The sequence below is a fragment of the Eschscholzia californica genome, unplaced genomic scaffold, assembly GCF_041429995.1.
Source record: "Eschscholzia californica isolate CP2 unplaced genomic scaffold, dmEscCali1.0.p SCAF_4, whole genome shotgun sequence".
NCBI lineage: Eukaryota > Viridiplantae > Streptophyta > Magnoliopsida > Ranunculales > Papaveraceae > Eschscholzia > Eschscholzia californica.
This window is the reverse complement of record NW_028238461.1, coordinates 50404338-50426051: the sequence shown is the minus strand read 5'-3', so window position 1 is coordinate 50426051 and position 21714 is coordinate 50404338. Positions and strand designations below refer to the sequence as shown.

The following is a 21714-nucleotide window of genomic DNA, read 5'->3' as shown; positions in this document are numbered from 1 at the left end:
AATTTGGCCCCATGACACTGGACGGCCTATGGATTTACCGGTTTCTCTCATTGATCCAATTTAAACTAATGAGTTAAGAGCATCTCCAATGCAACACTCAATCTTAGAAACTCCGAGTGCCACTTAAGATTTTTAAAGTTTTTTCTTAAAAACCATCTCCAATGCAACACTCTATTTGGATCTCTAAGATGACGTGTCGAGGGTGGAATAGAGATATCTCAAGAGGACACTCTATTTCTAGAGTGTCCTCTTGAGATATCTCTAATTGTCAACCTCATCAATATTTGATTTTCAACCAATAAAAATCGAGTCTTCTATATTTTTTACAATAATTAATTATTTATTTACAAAAATAACCATGACACATAAGTAAATAAGATAAGTTTAGATTTTTGCATTGGAGACACAAAAAATTTGAGGATCTCTATTGACTCCACCTAGGAGTGAGAATCTCAATTGAAACTTGACACATAGGATGAATAGAGATTTTTTTGAGTTTTACATTGGAGATGCTCTAAGGATGGGTATTTCGACCTAACTACTCTGCGGAGACGATATAACTAGATTGATGGCTCTATGTCTTGCCACAATTTCAGCCGGTGTAGTGGTGGAAAAAAACTTTCTCTCACTAAATCTAGACTTCGATCAAAATTCGTTCAGGATTATGATCGAACATAGTATCAACATTGATATAACTAACTATTCAAAAATTATTGCATAAGTTTTTCATCCAAACAAGACAAATATATCCTTCTCATAATGAATAGGTTTTAGTGTCCATCTTATTATCCAATTCTGAAGAGATATGTAATGGAAATGTTTCTTGTATTTGTTTTGAAACTCCATATAGCAAAATGCGATGTTCTTATACTAATTTTTTTGCCCTCTGATTATTTTGTCTTGTGCAAAACTTTTAGGCATCTCGTTTTACTCGTTTAGTCCAGCTCATTTCTGCCCTTGCTTTTATTAACTTCAAGATATTTGTTGTGTGAGTAGACAAATAATATTGTTACAGACCTCACAAATATTTGTGATGGGAACCTAGTTGGTGGCCTTCCAAAGCTCATATCATGTGCTAGTTACCCCCTACCATTTTATTACTACAAAATAACCTCCCTCCAAAAACCTAAGTGCAAAAAAGCGCCTTGAAACAATACCACCATGAAAGCTTCAGAGATTCAAATCAAACCAAGAGATTCCAAAAGGGAGACAAAGATTTCAACAGGAAAGGATCAAAAGACCAAGCCTCCATTCAGACTTGCTCAAGATGATACGAAGCCTATCCTCCGAGATCCTGTACGTCTCTCTCTCTTTCTCTCTTCTTCTATACCCTCACCGTTTAGGGTTTTTCTAAAGTTTTCAGCTTTTTTGCTCTAAATTTTATTCATTTGTTTTGATTGAGTTGAATTTAATTTAATTTTCATCTAAATTTTTGATTTTGTTTGTTGGGTTTTTGTTAGATATTGCGATCTGATCCAATTGAGACTGAAGAAGCTGTTCTTCGACTACCCCCTTTTCCATTTGCAGGAACCAAACCCTAATTAGAGTGAAGTTGAATGGTTCTTCTTTGTTATATTGTCTTTGTAGTTTTGAATAAAATTTTGTACTATTATTCAAACATCATCATTGTTTAAGTTGATATTTTCTTCAATTAGTATAGTATGATCTTACCAATTTGCTAAAATTATGTGTTGATTATATTATTTTATTTTATTTTGAGAATTCGACTACGATATAATTTAGGCTTTACAAGGCATAGATGCATCAATGCAGATGTAATAAGCACGATAATCGTCTAATTTAAATCAAGAACTAAAGAGGCCTAAAGTCCAACAACAAAGAAGTCCAAAGCCCGACAAATTATTACGTAATTTATATATTACTTTTTATTAGTTTTAGAAGTCATTATTTAAAATCTGGTAATATAGAGAGGTCAAGGTTTTGTGGATGTTGGATTCAATTTTGTATTCCAAAGTTTTAAGCTTTGGCAGTAAGTACTTAACTCAAAACCTAATATTATACAACCCTTTTTCGCCTTCTCGGCGCCTCTTACGTTCTTTTTATGTCTGGTACATTTTGAGTCCAGCACGTCTCTTTTATCGGGTGATTTGGAGCACTTATGGTCGTTGAACTTGTTGCAAGTACAACATCAAATTGATTGGCAACACAACACCATGGTTAGTTTGTAAATACAACGTCAAATTAGTTGATAATGAAGATAAAAGAACAATATTTTACACTTTTTCCATGTGAGAATTTCTCACAAGACACTAAGAAAATGGAATAAAAAAGATGAAAAACACGTGAGAATCCACGAGTTAATCAGACATCTTACGAATTCAGCTCCATACTACAAAGTCATATAAATTCAGTTGCATATTTGTAGTTTATTAGTAGTTTAACTCATTATAAGAAACAGTCTTTAGTCGAATAGGTGCGCCTATACAACTACCTCTAAGGTAATTGGAAGTCATACTTGCCAAATTGGGCTAAAAGTGGGCTTGCACAAATTGGATTCAACAATGAAGCCAGAAGCCGCAGAAAGTAAAGAGGGAAATATTAGTACCACATTGTAGAATCTGTTTATATCATAATACTTCTTATACACTTTCCCAAGCAGTACAAGTGTCCCTTCGGGGACATCCGATAAAATTGGAACGATACAGAGAAGATTAGCATGGCCCCTGCGCAAGGATGACACGCACAAATCGAGAAATGGTCCAAATTTTTTTTTGTTTTTATTTCACTCCAATTTCCTGGGTACATTCTACGATAACTTGCCTATTTGAATTACAAGTTCACAATTGCTTCTAGACCTAACTTATATATTGACTTGAAGCTTCTGATCTTGGTTCAGAACTTGTTTAACAAAAAAAAGAGAGATGTCAAGTAGAACTTCAACAAGAAAGATAGTAAAACTTGCATTTCCCATATTTTAGGTCTAAAATTACCCTTACAGCAAAGTACCAACAAAAGTTGAAAATTAACTCATGTAGAAAGGTATTATTTGTAAGATTTAAACATGACTATTATGTCTCTGAATAGACTCAAGTCTGGTTTCCTTGTTTCTGTTTTTTCTAGTCGTGATATTTCACTCGCCTGAATGGTTGATCTAGACTTGTTTCCGATACATTTGAGTCGGATGGTTTAGTTTTAGATGATCAAATTCTGGTTGAACCTTGTGATGGTGGTGGTGGTTAATATACCGTCTCAAGGTGATGAACCCTTAAAAAGGACCATTTGGTCCAAGATGAAGTTAAGAGTACAGACTAAATTGAATTCATTCCAACTTAGCTCTTGTGTTGCTTTTGACTCCTACTCCTTCCTACTCAATTATTCCGAAGTTGTGGTATGGGTGTCCGTGGATGCGCCTGCCAGTGAAGCAATCAGACATGGTTGATTCCTTCGACACATGGAGAAGGGAGTCGAAGATAATTGGATAACATTACATAGAAAACAGTAAAATGGGATCAGAGGAGCAAGGTGAGTAAGAATAAGGTATGTATCAGACCACTCGATTAGGCAACTACCTGCCCTGTAGAGAGTACGCTGAGTATTTGACACTCCGGCAGAAGGAAACATCACACCCAACGTGTACCCTATTTTAATTAAAAAGATGCAAAAAGACCTAGACACTAGTCACATGTCTCCAAAATTGGTACGGATATTGAGCCCACTTTTTAGCGAGGTAATGGCTAAATATAGGGAGACAGAGCCCATTGATCGTCTAGAGGTAGAAGATCAAAATGAAGCTCAAAGCTAGTAGTCGTTCAAAAGCGGGATAGAGAGCTAGCAACAGGGGCTTAATTTGAGAATTATTAATTGGCTAAAAAAGCTACAGAGATGTGGAACAAAGGATTCTTCCGAATCCGCCCCTTTTTCCAGTTATGGATCAATGGGATATCGGTGAATCAAATAATGGTGATCAACCACCTTAGCCACTTATCCCTCTATAGTCTAGGATTTTTTCCCTATCCAAGTGTGATTTAAAATGCAATTCAATGGTGCTGCTTTTGCTCTGAAACCAGGTTTGGTTGAAATGCTACTGGTGGTTGGTGGGGTGACTTTGGTTGGTTCAGGCTGAAATGACTTACATTGAACTTCCAAACTTAACTTGATGCTGGAAATTTTTGATAGTTCATTCGATCTTAGGTGAAGCATGGACTCGATCGGGGGAGATGGAAATCCCCTATACATGTCTGACAAGTCGCACTATACACCCCTCCTCTCCGGGATCAGGCCCACGACCAGGCAGGATATTGGTTGCTTTGGGACCTGTCCCCCCCCCCCCCCCCCCCCCCCCCCCTCTTTTCTACTCCAGGTCGAGCTAATCCCGATCATCGGAGAGAAGAGCTAACCTACGGAAGAAATCCAGAAGGCATGATTCAAAGAATGAATCAAATAAGTAGGCTGGATTGATTAACAACTGATGTTGAGGAAAGGAAATAAGCTAATCATCTAAGATTTGTGCACTTGAATGAACCGGATATAAAGGCTGGATGGACGGAACTTACTAGCCTAATTTGGAATCCCACCCACATCCTTGCTTGTTCAGAGAGAAGACCCATGCCTAGAAAGAATGACAGGTTCTACTGTACAAGCCAATGGTTGGGATGAAGCATGAATATAAGGCTATTCACTAGAACACTTAGACCACCTTACTTTAGCTTAATAGGGTGGTAGAGCTGGCTAGGGGGCTAATTCCCTTTATCAGAATTCTCTCTCTCTCTCTCTCTGTGTTTCCTATACCACCTTGCTCTCGCTATTAGCCCATTTCAATCTGTCCCGATTTATCATATATAGATACCTCCTCTAATACCTGTATACTTATCTTTGTACGTTCATGCTTTCTCTTGAACAACAGAACGGCAGCATAGCAGTAGCTTCAATAGAACAAGCTCAACCTTGAAAAACAAAGGTGGGAAGCGTTGAAACCCTTCAACTTGGCCACTGAAGAAGGCAAGAGATACTGCTTACTGCCATGTCACGGTTGAAGCTTTAGGCTTCATAGACGGAACTACGTATCAGGTATTAGGGAGAGACTGTAAAAAATCAATGTGATTTTCACTCCAGTGGTTTGAAGTTCTTCGAAGAAGTGATGAACAGCGAACCGTCATCCTGCAACTAAAAACTCAACTAATAGCAGACAATATTTCGACAAATACTTCAAATACTGTGTATACTGAAGAAAAAAACTAGCCTCTGATCACAAATTTTTCAAACTATTATTCCAGTCTCAAAATCTTTTTCTCTGTATAAAGAAACAAAACAGTCATATAAATTGGAATCATAATCAATCAAGCAAGCAAGATTCCATATAAACTCTTATAATCTCTGAGTATATTATTTCAAAGTGAATTGTAACTAACTCCTCCAACTCTCCATCTTACCTTCTTTTAAAAGAAGGGGAAAATTGGTTTGTTACTTGCGGCAAACAGGCTATATTCTTCACCAGTCATCTCTTTTCTAGTTGGTGATTTTGAACAAGTATCACCGAAAGTTCTCTCCTTCAAAGATCCTGCGTTTAGATTATTACCTGTTACAGCTGATAGCGGTCCACCAAAATGAAACAATGAAAAGTTATCATCTTCCTTCATTGTTGCGCCGGAGTTCCTGTTCTGATTCGATGGCACTTCTCTGCTACTTGGAACTTGCATTATATCTGGTACAGTAATTGGTTCTTCTGGTCCACCTAAATTAATACTACTCCTGGTTTCCTCTCCAAGGTTCATGCTATTGACTTGGTTAACCAACGGATATACCGGAAGTTGACTGCGGTCAGGACGATTTATCATGGGTTGTCTGGTACTATACTGCATGGAGAAGTGAGGAGGCTGGGGTTTGGGTAGACCATATCCAAGATGGGTAGGTATGAGGAAGACACTCTGCTGGGGAAACGACATTGGTCCATTAACTGGTGTTGATGGCCAAGAAGTGGGTCTTTGATGGTAGTATGCCATTGTTGAAGGAGCAGGAAGAACTGGGTAAGATATACCTTGGTTACGCATCGACGGAAGCAGAGGTGGTTGCTGCAAGCTTGTTTTTTCCATGACTCTATCATCAGGAATATGAAAATCTCTTGATGGTAAGACTCCTTTGAGATCTGGATTCCCGGTTTCATCCTTGCTTGGCACAGAGTTCCAACCTCTGCTGTTCTGGGTGCTTGAAATTCCAGTTCCTTGAGACCGTTGAATGCAATTTTCTGAATCTGTGATCGGTGAAGATTCTTTATTTTGATCTTTTGAATAGAAAGAACTATCTTGTTCAGTGAGAAATAATGAGCAGTTATTCGAATAAATAGTATTGGTTGTTGCAGGATCAGAATTACCTTTTGCAGAACTTGAAGGGGGCTTTACTCCCAACAACCCTGCACTTCTTCTATCTGTGTCTGGGATGGAATTTCTTGATTCCTTCTCATTATTATCCTCCTGGTATTGGTGTTCACTCAATTCACAAATACTATCTGAACTTCTCGAATGTTCAGCTAAAGGTGGAACACCCGATGAGTTAAGGTCACCAGCTTGTTGATGTTCGACTTTATCTTTCTGACTTTCACATGCATCAACCAGGGAAGTGGTTGATTGCAAGTTAATTTCAGGATAAGAATTGCTTCTAGGGCACCCTTTTCTTGAATCAACAGGTTCCCAGACTTGCTTAATACGGACAAAATCTCTACTGGCAATTCTACCGGAAACAAGCTTGTTTCTGGGATTTCTACTACTATCAGGCGAGTACAATCCATTGGTGTACTTGCTTTTGTTGTATAATGGCCTGGAGACATCCGATGAAGATACGGACTTGATTTTGGTATCTCGATATGATGTTATCGATGAAGAGTTCTGATAATCTTTTGTTCGGTAATCACTTTCCAGATTGCAACCACATGCCTTATCGTCATATTTATCACGAACTTTGTGGTTTGAACAGTGAAACTTGTCCTCGTACTTGGGTACAAATGTTCTAGATTTAAACTTCAGAGGGTTGTTTCTTGGTTGTCTATTAACGCCATTGACATACCTAGTAGTAGTCTCTGTGGAACTACCATGAGATCTTGACTCAAATTCATCACCCAGATCACCACTCTCGTCGTCAATCACAGAACTGCTTCTGCCATGCCATTTAGAAGATGAATCCAGTTGATAGTCTTTCCTAACTCTCTGTTTGTGGAAAGATTTTGGCTGTTCAACTACAAATGAATCACTCACATTCCTTGCATTGAACCTGCTATCAGAAATTTGACTGAGCTGTTGACTATCGTCACTAATCTTTTCGAAATCTGATACCATGCACCCGTTTGAAGATTGTTCATGTTGGAGATCTGGTGAGAGAGGCCTGTCTAGAATTATATCTCCTGATTCGCTAAGTGAATCCTCTGAGTTGAAAGTGTTAAACAACTCCCCCTTGGTATCCGGGGATGATTTTTTTGATGAAATATCAGGAACTTCCGAAGTTTCCTCAAATTCCTCAGATTTCAACTCAGTCTCCTGATTTTCCTTATCTTTCCCTTTTAGTCTCTCTTTCCTTCTCAGCTTTTTCTCTCTCTCTTTTGCTTTCTTCCTCTCTTTCCGTTCTTCCTCTTCACGTTTTTCCTTTTCTTCTTCTTCAACAAGCTTGATCTGTAGAGAGCATAACCCATCAGGATACCCTAGAATAATAGAGTTGCTTCCATCTCTTCTAGTTAAAAATTAAGCCATAAAACCAACACGGAATTAGTACTCAAAGGTTTATTCCTCCGTATCATAGAAAATATATTTTACCTGTTTTTCTAATGTAATGATTTCTTTGCATGCAACGTGAATACGTTCTTCCAGTAATTTTAAGGCGAGACAAACAAATACGCTATGGGCGTTCTGTCTGGCTGTTCCTTCTCTAAAAGCTCTCTCTACCTGAAATTTCACACACAAGAATTTAAGGATCGCAAAATACAAAACGAGACAAACAATCTTCAAATGCTCTTGCACAAAGACCTTAGAGTACATTGTCTCTGCATATGATATACAATCCCATTAAATCAGACAAGTATTTGAACCTAAACTCGTCGGAAACTAGCTATTGCAAATCAGACTAAATTACAGTTAAATGAGACTAAATTTTAACAGTTAGGGAATACTCATTTATGTAACTACCATGATCCGACGTAATGGTGGAGTGAGTGCTTTGTGGTCTTCCTTGGTTACATAAGAAAACCAAAGAGAAAAAATAAATAAACAAAACGAAACAACTTTTTCTTTCAAGTGTCACAAATTAGGTATACTCTCTAAGAAGATTCTGATAAAATCGGTGGATTCCTTAAAGAAGTAAGGTTTCAAATGGCAAACCGATGCATCATGTGCAAAGCAGAAGAGGAAACAGTGGACCACCTCTTCCTCAGATGTGAAAAGCATCCCACTTATACGAACTCAATGGTGTAGGCCGAACACCATCATAAAGCTCTTTGAGCAATGGGAAGATTTAAAAAAAACAGGCTCGAAGAAGGAAATTTGGAACCTTGTACCGGCAGCAATAGTATGGTGCATCTGGAAGGAGCGGAATGAGAAAATCTTCAAAGAGGCCAACCTTTTTTCGGATTTAGAAGTTGAAGACGTCAAAGGGAGAATCCATAATTGGATAGGGTCAAACCCGAAATTTAAATTTGCGTCTTTTATGGATGTAGTCAGGAATTGGGAGGCTTGGGTTATGTGAGATTCAACCACCCATAACCAAACTACCCTTTGTATAGTTTTCCCCATTTTTTATATATTAACTCAAGTTTTCAAAAAAAAAAAAAAAAAAGTTTATCTGAATGTTGAGCTTCCACATAATAAGGATGTTAGTGTTCCCATTTGAGAACAAGGTTTACCTGCTCTTTGAAGATAACAATTGCAGCATCCAGAAGAAATTCTCTAGCTAGTTCAGGACTCTTTGCATGCTTTTGTGGACGGGAGCCACCTTCTTCTGGTTCATTTCCATCTTTGCCCATGGAATCGTCATCCTGGAAGTGTTAATACATGTGTATTTAAATATAGAAATGCATATTACATGTTATTCAAGAATTATCTAGCATATTATAATGATGCCAAAAATAGAATAGGTCTGCAAATCCTGGATTTACCTCGTCGTCTTCAGCTTCCTCAGCTTGCTCAAAAAATCTTGCTATACACTCGCCTTCTGTCATAGTAACGAATCCTTCCCCAACGATAAGTCTTCGATGGACACATGGTTCACCTTTCAATGCGTGGGCTTTTACAATAAGCTCACTGCAACGACCATCCACCTTCCAAGCCCTCAATGTAATAAAACATGCAGTCAAACCACAAAGATTAAGACCAGTGACTTGAACTCTTCTCCTCATGCCAACATCTTCGAATTCTACAATGTCTGATTTTCCTTCCCCTGTTCCAACAGCCCATTCAAAGTGATGGTATGTTCCAACAGTTTCAGTGAATGAGTGATGCCAATCTGCTTGGACTGTGTTATCAGACACCTGAATACAGTAAAGATATAAGTTGACACGTGCATGGACGGATCTGTCTCACAAGTTATATGCTGGAAACAGTAAAGAAATAAATAAACATGAATGTAACTTTCAATCACCAAGTTCCTTCTATTTAACCTTAACCTACTTTCTTTCTTATCATCGCAGATGCTCCATCACTTTCACAGGTATGACATGGGAATGGGATCAAAAGAAATTGGAAAAACGAATAAATGAAGAGAAGGGAGATCAAACCTCCTACCAAGTTAATCAATGATGTTGCTTTGCATTTTATAAAAATGAAAACAAACAACTTTCCTTTTGAGACTCTTAGGTCCAATTTCCAAATTCAGCTTATACGGATGAGCTATCACGAATGACTTCCATACCAAAAATGATTCGTTATTTGAACTTTCATTTAAGCTCGCTGACATGTTGTTCTGGTTCTTCATTATACCGGTGGAGTGATGAAATTGCTAATCAGAAACAGTTGCTAAAGAAACATTGATGAGACTTCTTCAGACTAAGAATTGAAGTCTAACTGACCCAATTTTCGTAATTCTAACCAAAATTAGAAATGGAATTTTTAATGCATCTACGTAAATGGATAATACAATTAGAAAAGAGTTATTCCCTTATAGATAATGAAGAATAATCTACTACCGACAGAAGCAGAACAGGTAGGACATTCGGTTAAATATTCTTAGACAGGTAGGCAATTGAAAATATCAAGAGACTGAAGAGAGTTTCTGTAAAGAAATTTTGAAACAAAAAAGTTTCGAAAGAGTTTTTGTAAGTTAAGTGTAGCAATTACAATTGCCAATTAACTCCGAATCTGGCAGTATAAATCTCTAATTAGTATTACATCGAACAAAATTACAATAATTCAGCAGAATCAACGCACTGGAGGGCCGTATAAAGCATCATATAAATATCAGCTGTTACAAATGTATCATGTAGTTCTCATTCTATATAGAACTTCAAACACTATATACATGAATGCAGGCAACAAAGTAGGTATAAAGCTTGTGGACACACCTCATATTCAAATGCTGCATCAGCAGCGCAAAACCAAATTGTGCAGCGGGTCTCCCTCCGTATGCGTTTTAGCTCCTTCAGTTCCTTAAACTCACGAATAACGTTTCTTCTGCAATCTCTGCAGAATCTTTTGCTCTCGAATCTGTTAAACGAACATCAGTTATGAGCTCTTCTATAACCATCTGATAAAACACTGCATCTCTTTGATAGTAATGTCGGGCTATATGTACAACTCAACAACGAAATTCAGAACTCAAGTTTGAACAAACTGCATCCCCTGGACTTACAATATTAAACTCAAGTTAAACATTTTTGGCAAGCCTTAACATGGAAACAGGAAAATGAGAAAAGATGGTAATACTCAATTCTCATTTTCCTCGACTTATATGTTGAGGTGTACCCAGCTCTAAAAAACAAATCCTGCTCCATGTTAACATGCTCTATCCTACAGCAATTATGGATCAACAAATATAGAAAATAAATTTATGCTCCTTTTACTTATTCCACCGAGGTATTTGAAGATAAAGGAAAAGTATATTGCAAAAGGCCGCGGCTTTGAGGAATAAAGAATGATCTCGGAGAAATAAATTCTCTAGGGAATCCATGTTTTTTTTGTATATTCTCGGGTGCATATTTTATTTTAGTCCAAAAACTCACTTGATCAAACATTGCCCCTTAATCTTCATCATCTTTATCGCCTTCACCACCACAACTTCCCGCACCACCATTGCCACCTCTTTTCTTTCCTCTCTTCTCCTCTCTAACTCACTGTTACCCTCTCTCTCTCTCTCTTATTGCTCTCGTTCTCCCTCTCTCCCTCTCTCGTTCTCTCGCTCTCATTGACTATCCCTCTGTCGTTCTCATCTAGATCTCTCTTTCATTGTAGATCATTCTCATTAATTTCTTTCGTTGTAGAAATCTCTCTCTATCTCTGGAAATCATAGAGTTCATGGCCACGAAATGGTAATGGCCACAAAATGTTTCGTGGCCACGAAATCCTCGAGGAGGATGTCAGGTTCCGACGAAAGGAACACTTCCCTTTGCCGAAGCAGTGTTTGTGTGAGAGAACGAGAGAAAAAATGAGAGATCGATTGAGAAACAGTGAGAGATTGAGAGAGAAACAGTGAGAGATGGAGAGACATTGATAGTGAGAGCAATAGAGAGATAGTAAGAGATTGATAATGAGGAAGCGAAAAGAGAGAAAGAGAGAGAGAGAGAGAGAGAGAGAGAGAGACTAAGAAAAGAAGAGGGAAAGAATAAGAAAACAAGAGAGAGATGGTGCGAGACAGTGGGAGAGAGAGCAATAGGAGAGAGATGGGGGGGAGAGAAGATGAAGCTTAGGGGGCAATTTTTGATCAAGCCAATTTTTGGACTAAAAAATATATGCCCCTGAGTCGATATTTATTGACTAAAATCTTTATTCCCCGGAGAATTTTTTTTATTCCCCAAAGCCGCAACCAATGTAAAATCCTTTTCCCCACACAAAGTTAGAACTGGAAATTACTTTTCCAGCCTGTGAATGAACAAGATGAGGGAGGGAAGGATATGAAGATCCTAAGGAATAAGTATGCGCTGGTGGTATCCTGGGAGGAAAGGATCTTCCTCAGGGTGACTTTGATTTGCTGTTGTAGTGCAGTTATGCGTCACTTAGCGTAAAGAATGAAGGTTTTTTATTGAACTACCGACTTTTTCTTGACTTGCACTCTTCTTTTCTTATGGGTGGAAGAATTAATAAACTAGACCGTGCTTACTACTGAAATGACGTGAAAATACGAATCTTTGTTGTCAAACACTTAATCTTCCCGCATCTTTCTCCAATCATTAGGATATTCGAGAATCAATAAACATCAAAACACTAACTTAAAAGCAGCTATTATCAACAACCAAGAAGTATTTTTAGGAGAACATGAAGTTAGCTGAAAGAGTTTAGTCTTCCTCAATCTATCTAAAGATCGCTTGGCCTATCTACATTTAGAAAGAGTTCTTTTCCATAGCAGTTGCGGGAGTTACTTGCAAAAATTAGAAAGGTTCAGCCTCTTAATCCAAAATTAGACCACGAGGATAAATTATAAAACAACGTTGTAACTAGCCGACAGCTGACTAAATCTCCTTATATCTATGGATGGGAGGTATTGGGCATTCCCTTCTTTGTCTCGTTCTCTTGTTGCCGGGTCATCATTTATAATTATCTGAAGTATTTCCAGAAATTTTAAGCTGACAAGCTGACGTGAAAACTTGAATTTAACGGAAAAAGAAGTTAAGAAGCCACTAGGCAGTGAGTCATTGCCTTCCTGATACTATGACGTAAATTAATTAATTGAAGCATACAGCAACAGTTTACGACGTGGCTTCTTTCTTGCTTTAAAATGCCCATGCAGCTATTTGTTTAACATGATAATACTTATGCTGACTTAGAAAAATAGATTAAGCACGTGAATATTAAAAGGTACAGACTAACCGGTACATGAGCCTCTCAATAAAATCGTCTTCCTTCATTCTTAGAAGAGACCGTTGCATTTCATTTCCCAGTGCAGACCAGAAACCAAGCAGTGCTTCACAAGAAAGTCTAGCAGTGTGAAGAGCACATGCTTCCCTGGTTCCATGACCTCTGCCATAATTAGTCATTCCTTGGCTAATCCATCCCCGACCCCCTCCACCGCATGCATCAGGATAGAGCAACTTACGTTGCCGTTCCCTCATTCTTGCACTATCAAATGCCTGAAACATGCAATAAGAAATATATAACTAAGAGAAACAAGCAATCTAAAATAATGATCAAAATCAGGTAATAAGAGTTGTAGAACTTACATATTGGAGGGCCCTTAACTTAGCATCGAGAAAACAATCCATGAGTGTTAGTAACCCATCCTTCGTTGTAGCAAGACCTCCCCAAGGGTGAATAAATGGATCTTGGACATCATCTTGACAACTCAAATGAGTTGTATTCTCACTGTTATCATTTTTCAACCTATCCAATCTGCAAGGAGGAAGACTCATGGTTGTTCCACCCTCTTGCTGCAAAGACTTCCCGTACATGACAATGTGCGAAAAACTTTCAAGTAGCAACCCATTACATCTAGAGCAGAAAAAATTCTTACGAACATGCTCAAAAAGTGTTTGCTTATCAATTCTTAAAAGCTCCTTCCTCGCTTGAGATTTCAACTCGTTCCAAAACTACATTAGAGAGAAAATGTCAAACAAGTATTTTTACTACTAAAATACCCATTATCACATATAACACAATTAACTTGTAAAACAGTTAACTTTGAGTTCTCCTTTTAATTTCCTTACCAATTACCAAGTTGAGATAAGTCTTTAACTAAAAAACCAATCTATCTTCCCTAATATATATAAAAATATATTACAGTCATTAAGTGATAAACTACTAATCAAATATATTGAAAATTCATCAAAACCTAATCAAACCCATATCTAAGAAGATCACATATAATCAAGTAAACTACAAAATCAGATTATCCAAACTCTAATTATCACTAACTATCTTGAGAACTAAAGAAGCATTCAATAGATGCTAATAAGTGAAAAAAAAAAACCATTACTGATTACCTTCTGAAGCTGATCAAAGGAGATATCTCGATGCTTAGACCATATTCCATTTGCCGGAACAGGGGCACCTGAACAAGATGAATAGAGCACCGCCGCAACCTCATTCAATTTAGGATTTCGCTCTGGTAATCCCGGCATTTTTCAAGTTCTAAAAGATCCGTCCTTTCAATCTTTTCATACCTCCTGATGAATCTCCATAGTATTCACCATCAAGTTAGAATTCAAAATCGATTGTTCTATACTCATAAAACGAATAAGAACTAAAATCAATTGAAAGAATCAAAGAGTGATGAATCGGATGAAAATGGGTTTTGGGGGGATTGAATTCAGATTGAAGTTAATCAGATCGATGGTGGAGAAAGAAATACGAATCTGGACTCTAGTTGAGAAAAAAAAAAAGTATTTGGGGGCAGAAGAAAGAGGAGGCGATGAGGGAGGGAGAGGGATTTTGTTTTTGGTGCTTTATTTTTGCATTTGTAGTGAGAGAGAAAAAAAAAATTATGAAGGTAGGATGTTTTTACCTTTTATGTTGATTTAGGAAAGGGTAAATCTAACCAAAAGTAAATTGATTGTGTTTTTTCCTAAACAAAAAATCTAATGTGATATCACTTTGATTTGGTTTAGTTTGGTTTGATCTTAGAATAAATGACATACCATACTAAACATTTTTTTTTGTTGAAAAATATCAAACTAAATATATCTAAATAATTGATTTTTATTATGCATATGGATCACTGATTGTCTGATTCGTTTGGTTTTGCATCTCTTAGACGGTCTAGTTATTTTAGAGAAGATTTTTTGTGACCTCCGTAACTTATTTTTCTATATTTAGAATTTATTTTCATGGTCTTTTAGGGTTTGTACTATTTTTTGATATGATTGTTTATGAGTTTAGTTTATCGTCTTGATGTATCAATGTCGTACGGCTGTATTGATTATTTATGGTAGTTTGGATATTTTAGTTCATCCTGTGAGATTTTTATATAATATGATCTAATTAATTGATTATCCATATAAAAAGGTTAGGCCTATGGTAGGAAGAGCAATTTTTAGCTAAGGCAGTGCATTAAATAGGGAGAGCATTATTTTTAGAATATGGAGAGATAAACGATATTTTCTAAAATGTCCCAACTTTAACTTTGGTCCCTCCCCTCAAACTATTTTCGACCAAAAGATAGAGAAGAGAGAAAAGTCATATTCGACCAAAAACCTGTTTGTCGATCAAAGAGAGAGAAGAGATATAAACACCCTTAAAACCTGTTTAATCAAAAGAGAGAAAAAAACCCTAGATTTGTTCGTTTCGATCAAAGAGAGAGATAGAGATGGAAACCTAAACCCTAGATGACTAACACAAATTTCATCTCCATAGAGGGGTTTGTAATTCTTGTTATTGCTTGATTTCTCCATAGATTTTAGAGTTTAACGCTAATTAAAGTAACTTCTGAAGATTTCAAGTAAGTATCAATATTGCAATGAAGAATACAAAGAAGGAAAGGAAATAGTTCTTCCTCATCTTCTGAACTGATTAATTTGTTTTGGTTATAATTTCAGTTGGGACCTTTGTAAATCTCTGTAATTTTCTGTTCCAAAATCACAATTCCAGAACAACTAAAAATTTAAACAAATTTGTTCATAGCGAATGAAAAAACAGAACAATTTCAGCCGGCCCGGCCGAAATTTATTTTTTTTTTTCAGCAGACCCGACCGAAATTTGTTGTCTTTTTCAGCCGGTCCGACGGAAATTTGTTGTCTTTTTCAGTCGACCCAACCGAAAATCCTTTACGAAACAAAAACAACATAAAAGCCTAAAACGTTTGTTCAACCATGGAGGAAGACGATAAAATGATTTTTCTTTACCTGAAACATATTATCTTCATTATATATGTCTTTGTTTAAGTTGATATCTTCTTTTGTCGATGTCCTCTTTTAAGTCGATGTTTCGTTTAAGTCGATGTCTTCGTTTTGTCTTTGAATAGAATATTAGATCTATTATTAATTTTTATCAAAGTCCTTATATTTTAACATTATTTATTAAATGATCCTTATAATGCCCTCCTTAAACTAATTTCGTAAAGGAAGAGCAAATACATAAATTGACATTGTAACGCACTGCCTTTACTAAATATTGTTCTTCCTATACTAAAAGTCAAAGGTTATAGGACTAATTTCTACACTCATTGGCATCGTATATAGGTAGTAATTTAAATACTACCTTCACAAATATAATCTTTTCCAAGATGGAAACCATGTTAACGTTTGTTCCATTAAATCGTCTCATTTAGCTGATATAAAGTTAATTACAAATAAACTGGTTACAAGTTATATCTTCACGAGATTTTATGTACTGGTTATATATATCTTTAAATGTTGAACAGAATCAGTGAACCCAATTAAACTAAATCAACTAAATCTGAACACTTTATTGGTTTGATTTTGTTTGTGTGAAACTGTAAGTTGTAATCTCCAAGTGAACTGATTCGCTAAATCCTAATGAGCGATGTGATTAGTAAAGATATATTTATTTTGTTTGATTTTATTTATTAGTCTAAATAATTGATTTTTACTATACATTGGGTCACTGATTCGTTTGGTTTTGCATCTTTGCGGTCTAGTTATTTTAGAGTAGATTTTTGTTTTACCTCTGTGACTTATTTTTCTATATTTAGAATTTATTTTCATGGTCTTTTAGGGTTTGTACTATTTTTTAGTATGATTGTTTATGAGTTTAGATTATCGTGTTGATGTATCAATGTCGTACTGTGTATTGATAATTTATGGTAGTTTGGATGTTTTAATTCATTTTATGAGATTTCTATATAGTATGATCTAATTCATTTATTATCGGTATAAAAAGGTTATAGGACTAATTTCAACACTCATTGGCATCATATAAAGGTAGTAATTTAAATACTACCTTGACAAATATAATCTTTTCCAAGATGGAAACCGTGTTAACGTTTGTTCCATTAAATCGTCTCATTTAGCTGATATAGAGTTAATTACAAATAAACTGGTTACAAGTTATACCTTCACGAGATTTTATGTACTGGTGATATATATCCTTAGATGTTGAACAGAATCAGTGAACCCAATTAAACTATATCAACTAAATCTGAACACTTTTTCAACAAAAAAAAAAAAAAAATTAAATCTAAACACTTTATTGGTTTGATTTTGTTTGTGTGAAACTCTAAGAGGGTGTTTGATTTTTGCACTTATTAAGTGATTTTCACTTAATAAGTGCGGGCCGGCAATTTTAGGTTGTTTGTTTTTTCGCTTAATAAGTGAATATCACTTGTGAGTGGGGCGAAAGTAAGTGCAAAAAAGTAAGCTCAAAGTTGGAGCTTATTTTTTTACACTTACTTTCTAAGTGCTAAAAAAAAACATTTTTATCCTTCTTCGAATATAATAATTACCAACATAACTATAACAAAAATGAAAATCTTAAACAATTGATAAGTAAAAAAATCTTTTTATGACTTCATCAATGGCTCTTTTCCTTCTTCACACATCCTTCACCTAAGTCTTTCTCCTAAATTTTTTTCACATCTCTTCCTTCATTAATCATGGGACCACACGAACTCCATAATGCAATGTAAGTTCTTTCTCCTTCATTATTTTTAATTACTTGAGATTAATATTTTCGATACAAAGTATTCATGAACCGTAATTTTCTTGTATCCAAACTCGCGAGCATAATGAATAAGGGAGAAAATCTAATATATATATATATATACTTTAAGGTCAAAATAGACAATTTCTCAATTTTATGACATCTAGAATTAAAATAAGAATAAAAATCAAGCACTTAGAAATGATAGAATACAAACGCCATAGCACTTACAAGTGATATCACTTACTAAGTGCTAAAAAATCAAACACCCTCTAAGTTGTAATCTCCAATTGAACTGATTCGTTGAATCCTAATTAGCCGGCCCAACTAAAATAAATGTAGATTCTAGACACCATATGCTAAAAATGGAAGACATTGAATTCTTACCATATAATTCTATAACCAGTATAATGTTTGACAGAGGTCCATAAATTATTTTATCATTTGACAGATAAAAATACTCAATGCACTTAAATGGAATACTAATTGCCATATTTATAGGTTAAAATTGGAAATTATCAAATCTAAAAACATAGAAATTCGTCAATGTTTTCACATATATTTAGGAATGATTCACATTACTAAGTTTGTTCTCCTGACCAAAGTAATACTATAAGGGAAAAAGAGTTTTTTCTTTTTTTGTGAAAATCTTGTAATTGCAAAAGAGGTTTAGATGGAATTTTGTAAAGCACTTCGAGATGAAATATACTTGCAAGCTCACAGAGAAAACAATTTTGAAAGGAGAAGACCTTTGGAGGTATGTAGTTGATCATATCACATATATAGATTGATTATAATTTTCTTTTATTTTATTTATTTTATATCTCATTTTCTATTTTTTTGTCTCTTACTTACAAGAAATAGTGAAATTTTCCACGAGTTTATCTCCCTTATCTGAATCTGTATAAATTTATGAATAGGCAAAAACTATTATATGACCCAAAAGTAAGAGATAGTATATGCTTGAGGTAATCCATTTTGTTTGTGGGAGAGGGTAATTGTGATAGTCGCACGTCGCCTGAGTGTCTGCAACCTGGATTATAGGTGAACGTTCGAGTTTAGTAAAATGTCGAGGTCTTTTGGGTGGGTTCGTGGAGTTTTCACCTAGAACAAAATCTCGTACATGTGAGCTTGGACATGAAGTGTCTAAAACGGGAACAATATTGATAACTACTAAGACTTGGGACGTCACAAATAGTACCATAGCCGATGACAACTCTTCGCTAAGGGCGACTGATTGTGATAGTCCCGCATCACTCACAATAGTTTCCGGAGCTTGGGCTATCGGTGAATGCTCAAACTTAGTAAATGTGAGGCTTTTATAGTAAACTCCTGGAGTCTTTGCCAATAAAAAAACTTCATACATGTGAGTTTGGACTTGATGTCTAAAACAAAGACAATATTGATATTGGATCATCACAATATTAGTCAGTTGTAAGGAGAAATCTCACATTTATAACTAGAGGTTGAAGAAAATAGGGCGGCGCTTCGAAAAAATAAGAAATATTTTGCGGGGTAGAAAATTATAAAGGGAAGATGTGAATTTTGACGAATTTCTCGGAGTACAAAATCTTAAAAAGGAACAAGACATCTTCTTCTTATCTTCCCCATCTCATACCACCAACACCAAATCTGGCCACCACCACCACCAAATCCGCCCACCACTACCACTAAATCTTCCCACCAACACCATTTTTCCTCTTTTTTTTTTCTTATCTCCTTCCATCACCACTTTCATTTATCCTTCTTTTCTCTCTACTACTCTCTCTCCTCTATATTCTCTCTGTCCTCGATCTTCTGTCTCTCTCCTTCATCCTTTCTCTATTTCTCTCTTTATTTAATCTGGTTTGGAGTTCTCCCAAACCAGTGTCGTTCTTCAGTGATTCTTTTGTCGAACATCGGCTAGAGTACGAATAGAAAGAGAAAGAAAAAGAGAGAGGGAGGAGAAGAGAGAAAATGAGAGGAAGGAAAAAATAAAACAATGATGGTGGTCGAAAGTGGTGGAACGAGGAGAAGAAAGATTCTAAAAAAATAGTGAAGGTTGTCTGCAATGGTTGTTTGACAACCACCATTGTCGGAGTAGATAAAAAATGATGGTGGAGCTGTGGAGAATAAAAATGAAAGCAAAAAACATTTGACTCAAAATTGTTTCTTTCTAACAATTAGAAAAAGAATTAGTCAACTAAAGTTGACCAATATATGGCAAAGTCTTTGTACTTCGAAATTTTTGTTTATTTTTCCAAACCGACGACCAAAAATATATTATTGCAGCGTGGAAATTAAAAAATACGCCTCTAGAAAAACTTTCAAACCCAACTAAAATCACCTGCCTAGCGGGGGTACGCCACTGGGAAGTTGGATTATAAAAGTAACAAATGTTTGTATAACAACGATTTAAAATGTATAGATAAGCAGTTGTATCAATAATATCAGAAAATAATAATAAAACACAGAGTACTGTGGGTTAAGAAATTATATATAATTCTCTTCATTGTTTGATGAGTGTTATTTGTCATTCACTAGAGGAGTTGCAAATAATCAAATTGTCTTGGGATATTTGGTTGTTTGGAGATACAAAAAAAAAATCCCATGTAAAAATGTTGAAGAAAAATAATATAAACTTTCTCTCGCCCTCTATCTCATATGTGTTATATATAACACATGTGCGTGTATGTTCCGTTGTTGGAACCCCGACCACTTGTTCGGCAACACTCCATATCAGATCGTCGTTCCAGCTAAGAGAATTATCTCTTTTACCTGGACAATTAGAGAGAGGAGGAGGATTGAAGGAGATAGAGTAAGGAAGAAAAAAAAAAGAGAATCGGTGGTGGTGGTAGTCGGGTGTGGTGGGTATTTGTGGTGGTGGGAGGAGGAGGAGATCGAAAGATCTGAAGAAAAAATATTAAAAGTCGACTCTTACATGCGCGGTGAAGAAATGGCGGCGGGGGACTTTGGAGAAACAAAAAGACATAAATTTCCATCCCAACATTTGTACGCCAAATATTTTTCTTGTGTTCCCAAAGTAGTGTGGCCTATTGTCAAGTAGAGTACTTATCATATACTACAGTAAAATCTTCGTTACGAATATGAATTTCGTGCAAATTTTCCACATATTTCTTTCTACTATCGTACTGAGAAAAACTTTATGAACATAAATGTGAAATGGTTTCTTATTCTAGCAAAAATCATCAAAAAAAGAGTTGTGCATTCAAATAACTGTACAAAAGGTAACACTATATAAACATTAATAAAGACATCATCAGCGATACAAAACTCATTTTACTTGAATAATGACACACATGTTACTCCACCAAAAATACTAGAGTTTATCGAAGAAAACAAAAATATTTTTTGGGGCCCTTAATTTGTGTCCGACCTTCTATTTAGCGTTCTGTTTTTTATTTTTTTGTCTCATAATTTGAGAGCTACTCCCGGATCCGAAAACAAAATGGAGAGAGAGAGGAGGTTAGAGAGGGAGGATGGGAAGTAAAAGAAACAAAACAAAATTATTAAAGTCTCCGACGGTTGACGAAGAAGATGGAAAGAACAAATGAGAATTAATTTTAGACGAAAAGTAATAGGAAAAATGAAAAAGTAATCTGTTAAACTAAAATAGCCATTTTCGAATAAATAAAAAAATAGGGGGTTGAAAAGAAATGTCACGGGTCAAAAAATAACCTAGAGTTATTTTTTATTATTTTTTTTTGAGATTGGGCTTCAAGCGAAGTTACATTTCAATGACATTGAATCATCATGAATATAATATGCAATACATCATGATTTTGGATCTTCAAAGTTCTTAAAAAACTGTAAAGCAATAACATTAAACTTTTAAGTTCTTAAAAAGAGTTCCAAACCAATAACGCTAAACTTCAAAGGTCTTAGATAATGTTCCAATATCACGAAATTTCGAAGTTCATATAAAAAGTCCAAATCAATAACGCCAAACTTCAAAGTTCTTAAAAATTTTAAAGATCCGACAAAAATTCTAAACGAGTAACCCCACATAGGGTCATTGAAATAAATCTTGATTGCGGACTGC

General features: G+C 35.7%; 2 protein-coding genes and 1 non-coding gene across 6 annotated transcripts; 2 read left to right on the top strand and 1 right to left on the bottom strand.

The window, feature by feature from the left end:
• The first annotated feature begins 1065 nt into the window (after nucleotides 1-1065).
• On the top strand, nucleotides 1066-1684 carry LOC147545750 (uncharacterized). The gene is made up of 2 exons (XM_086636175.1): nucleotides 1066-1296; nucleotides 1461-1684. The coding sequence occupies exons 1-2, from the start codon at nucleotides 1162-1164 to the stop codon at nucleotides 1539-1541; spliced, it is 216 nt and encodes a 71-aa protein (XP_086492301.1). The 5' UTR covers nucleotides 1066-1161; the 3' UTR covers nucleotides 1542-1684.
• Nucleotides 1685-2627: 943 nt separating this feature from the next.
• LOC147545749 (U6 spliceosomal RNA) lies at nucleotides 2628-2730 on the top strand. The gene has a single exon (XR_015224450.1). It is a non-coding gene; the product is annotated as a U6 spliceosomal RNA (small nuclear RNA).
• Nucleotides 2731-5203: 2473 nt separating this feature from the next.
• LOC147545748 (uncharacterized) lies at nucleotides 5204-14849 on the bottom strand. 4 transcript variants are annotated; one of them, XM_086673674.1, is made up of 9 exons: nucleotides 14060-14723; nucleotides 13301-13666; nucleotides 12951-13210; nucleotides 10493-10634; nucleotides 9092-9463; nucleotides 8840-8971; nucleotides 7758-7886; nucleotides 6329-7616; nucleotides 5204-6208 (listed from the first exon to the last, which is right to left on the bottom strand). In XM_086673674.1, the coding sequence occupies exons 1-9, from the start codon at nucleotides 14195-14197 to the stop codon at nucleotides 5397-5399; spliced, it is 3639 nt and encodes a 1212-aa protein (XP_086529800.1). In that variant the 5' UTR covers nucleotides 14198-14723; the 3' UTR covers nucleotides 5204-5396. The 4 variants fall into 4 exon arrangements, with proteins under 4 accessions (XP_086529800.1, XP_086529798.1, XP_086529799.1 ...); XM_086673672.1 differs by having other exon boundaries at nucleotides 5204-6238; nucleotides 14060-14590; XM_086673673.1 differs by having other exon boundaries at nucleotides 5204-6226; nucleotides 14060-14590.
• Between the last annotated feature and the right edge of the window lie 6865 nt (nucleotides 14850-21714).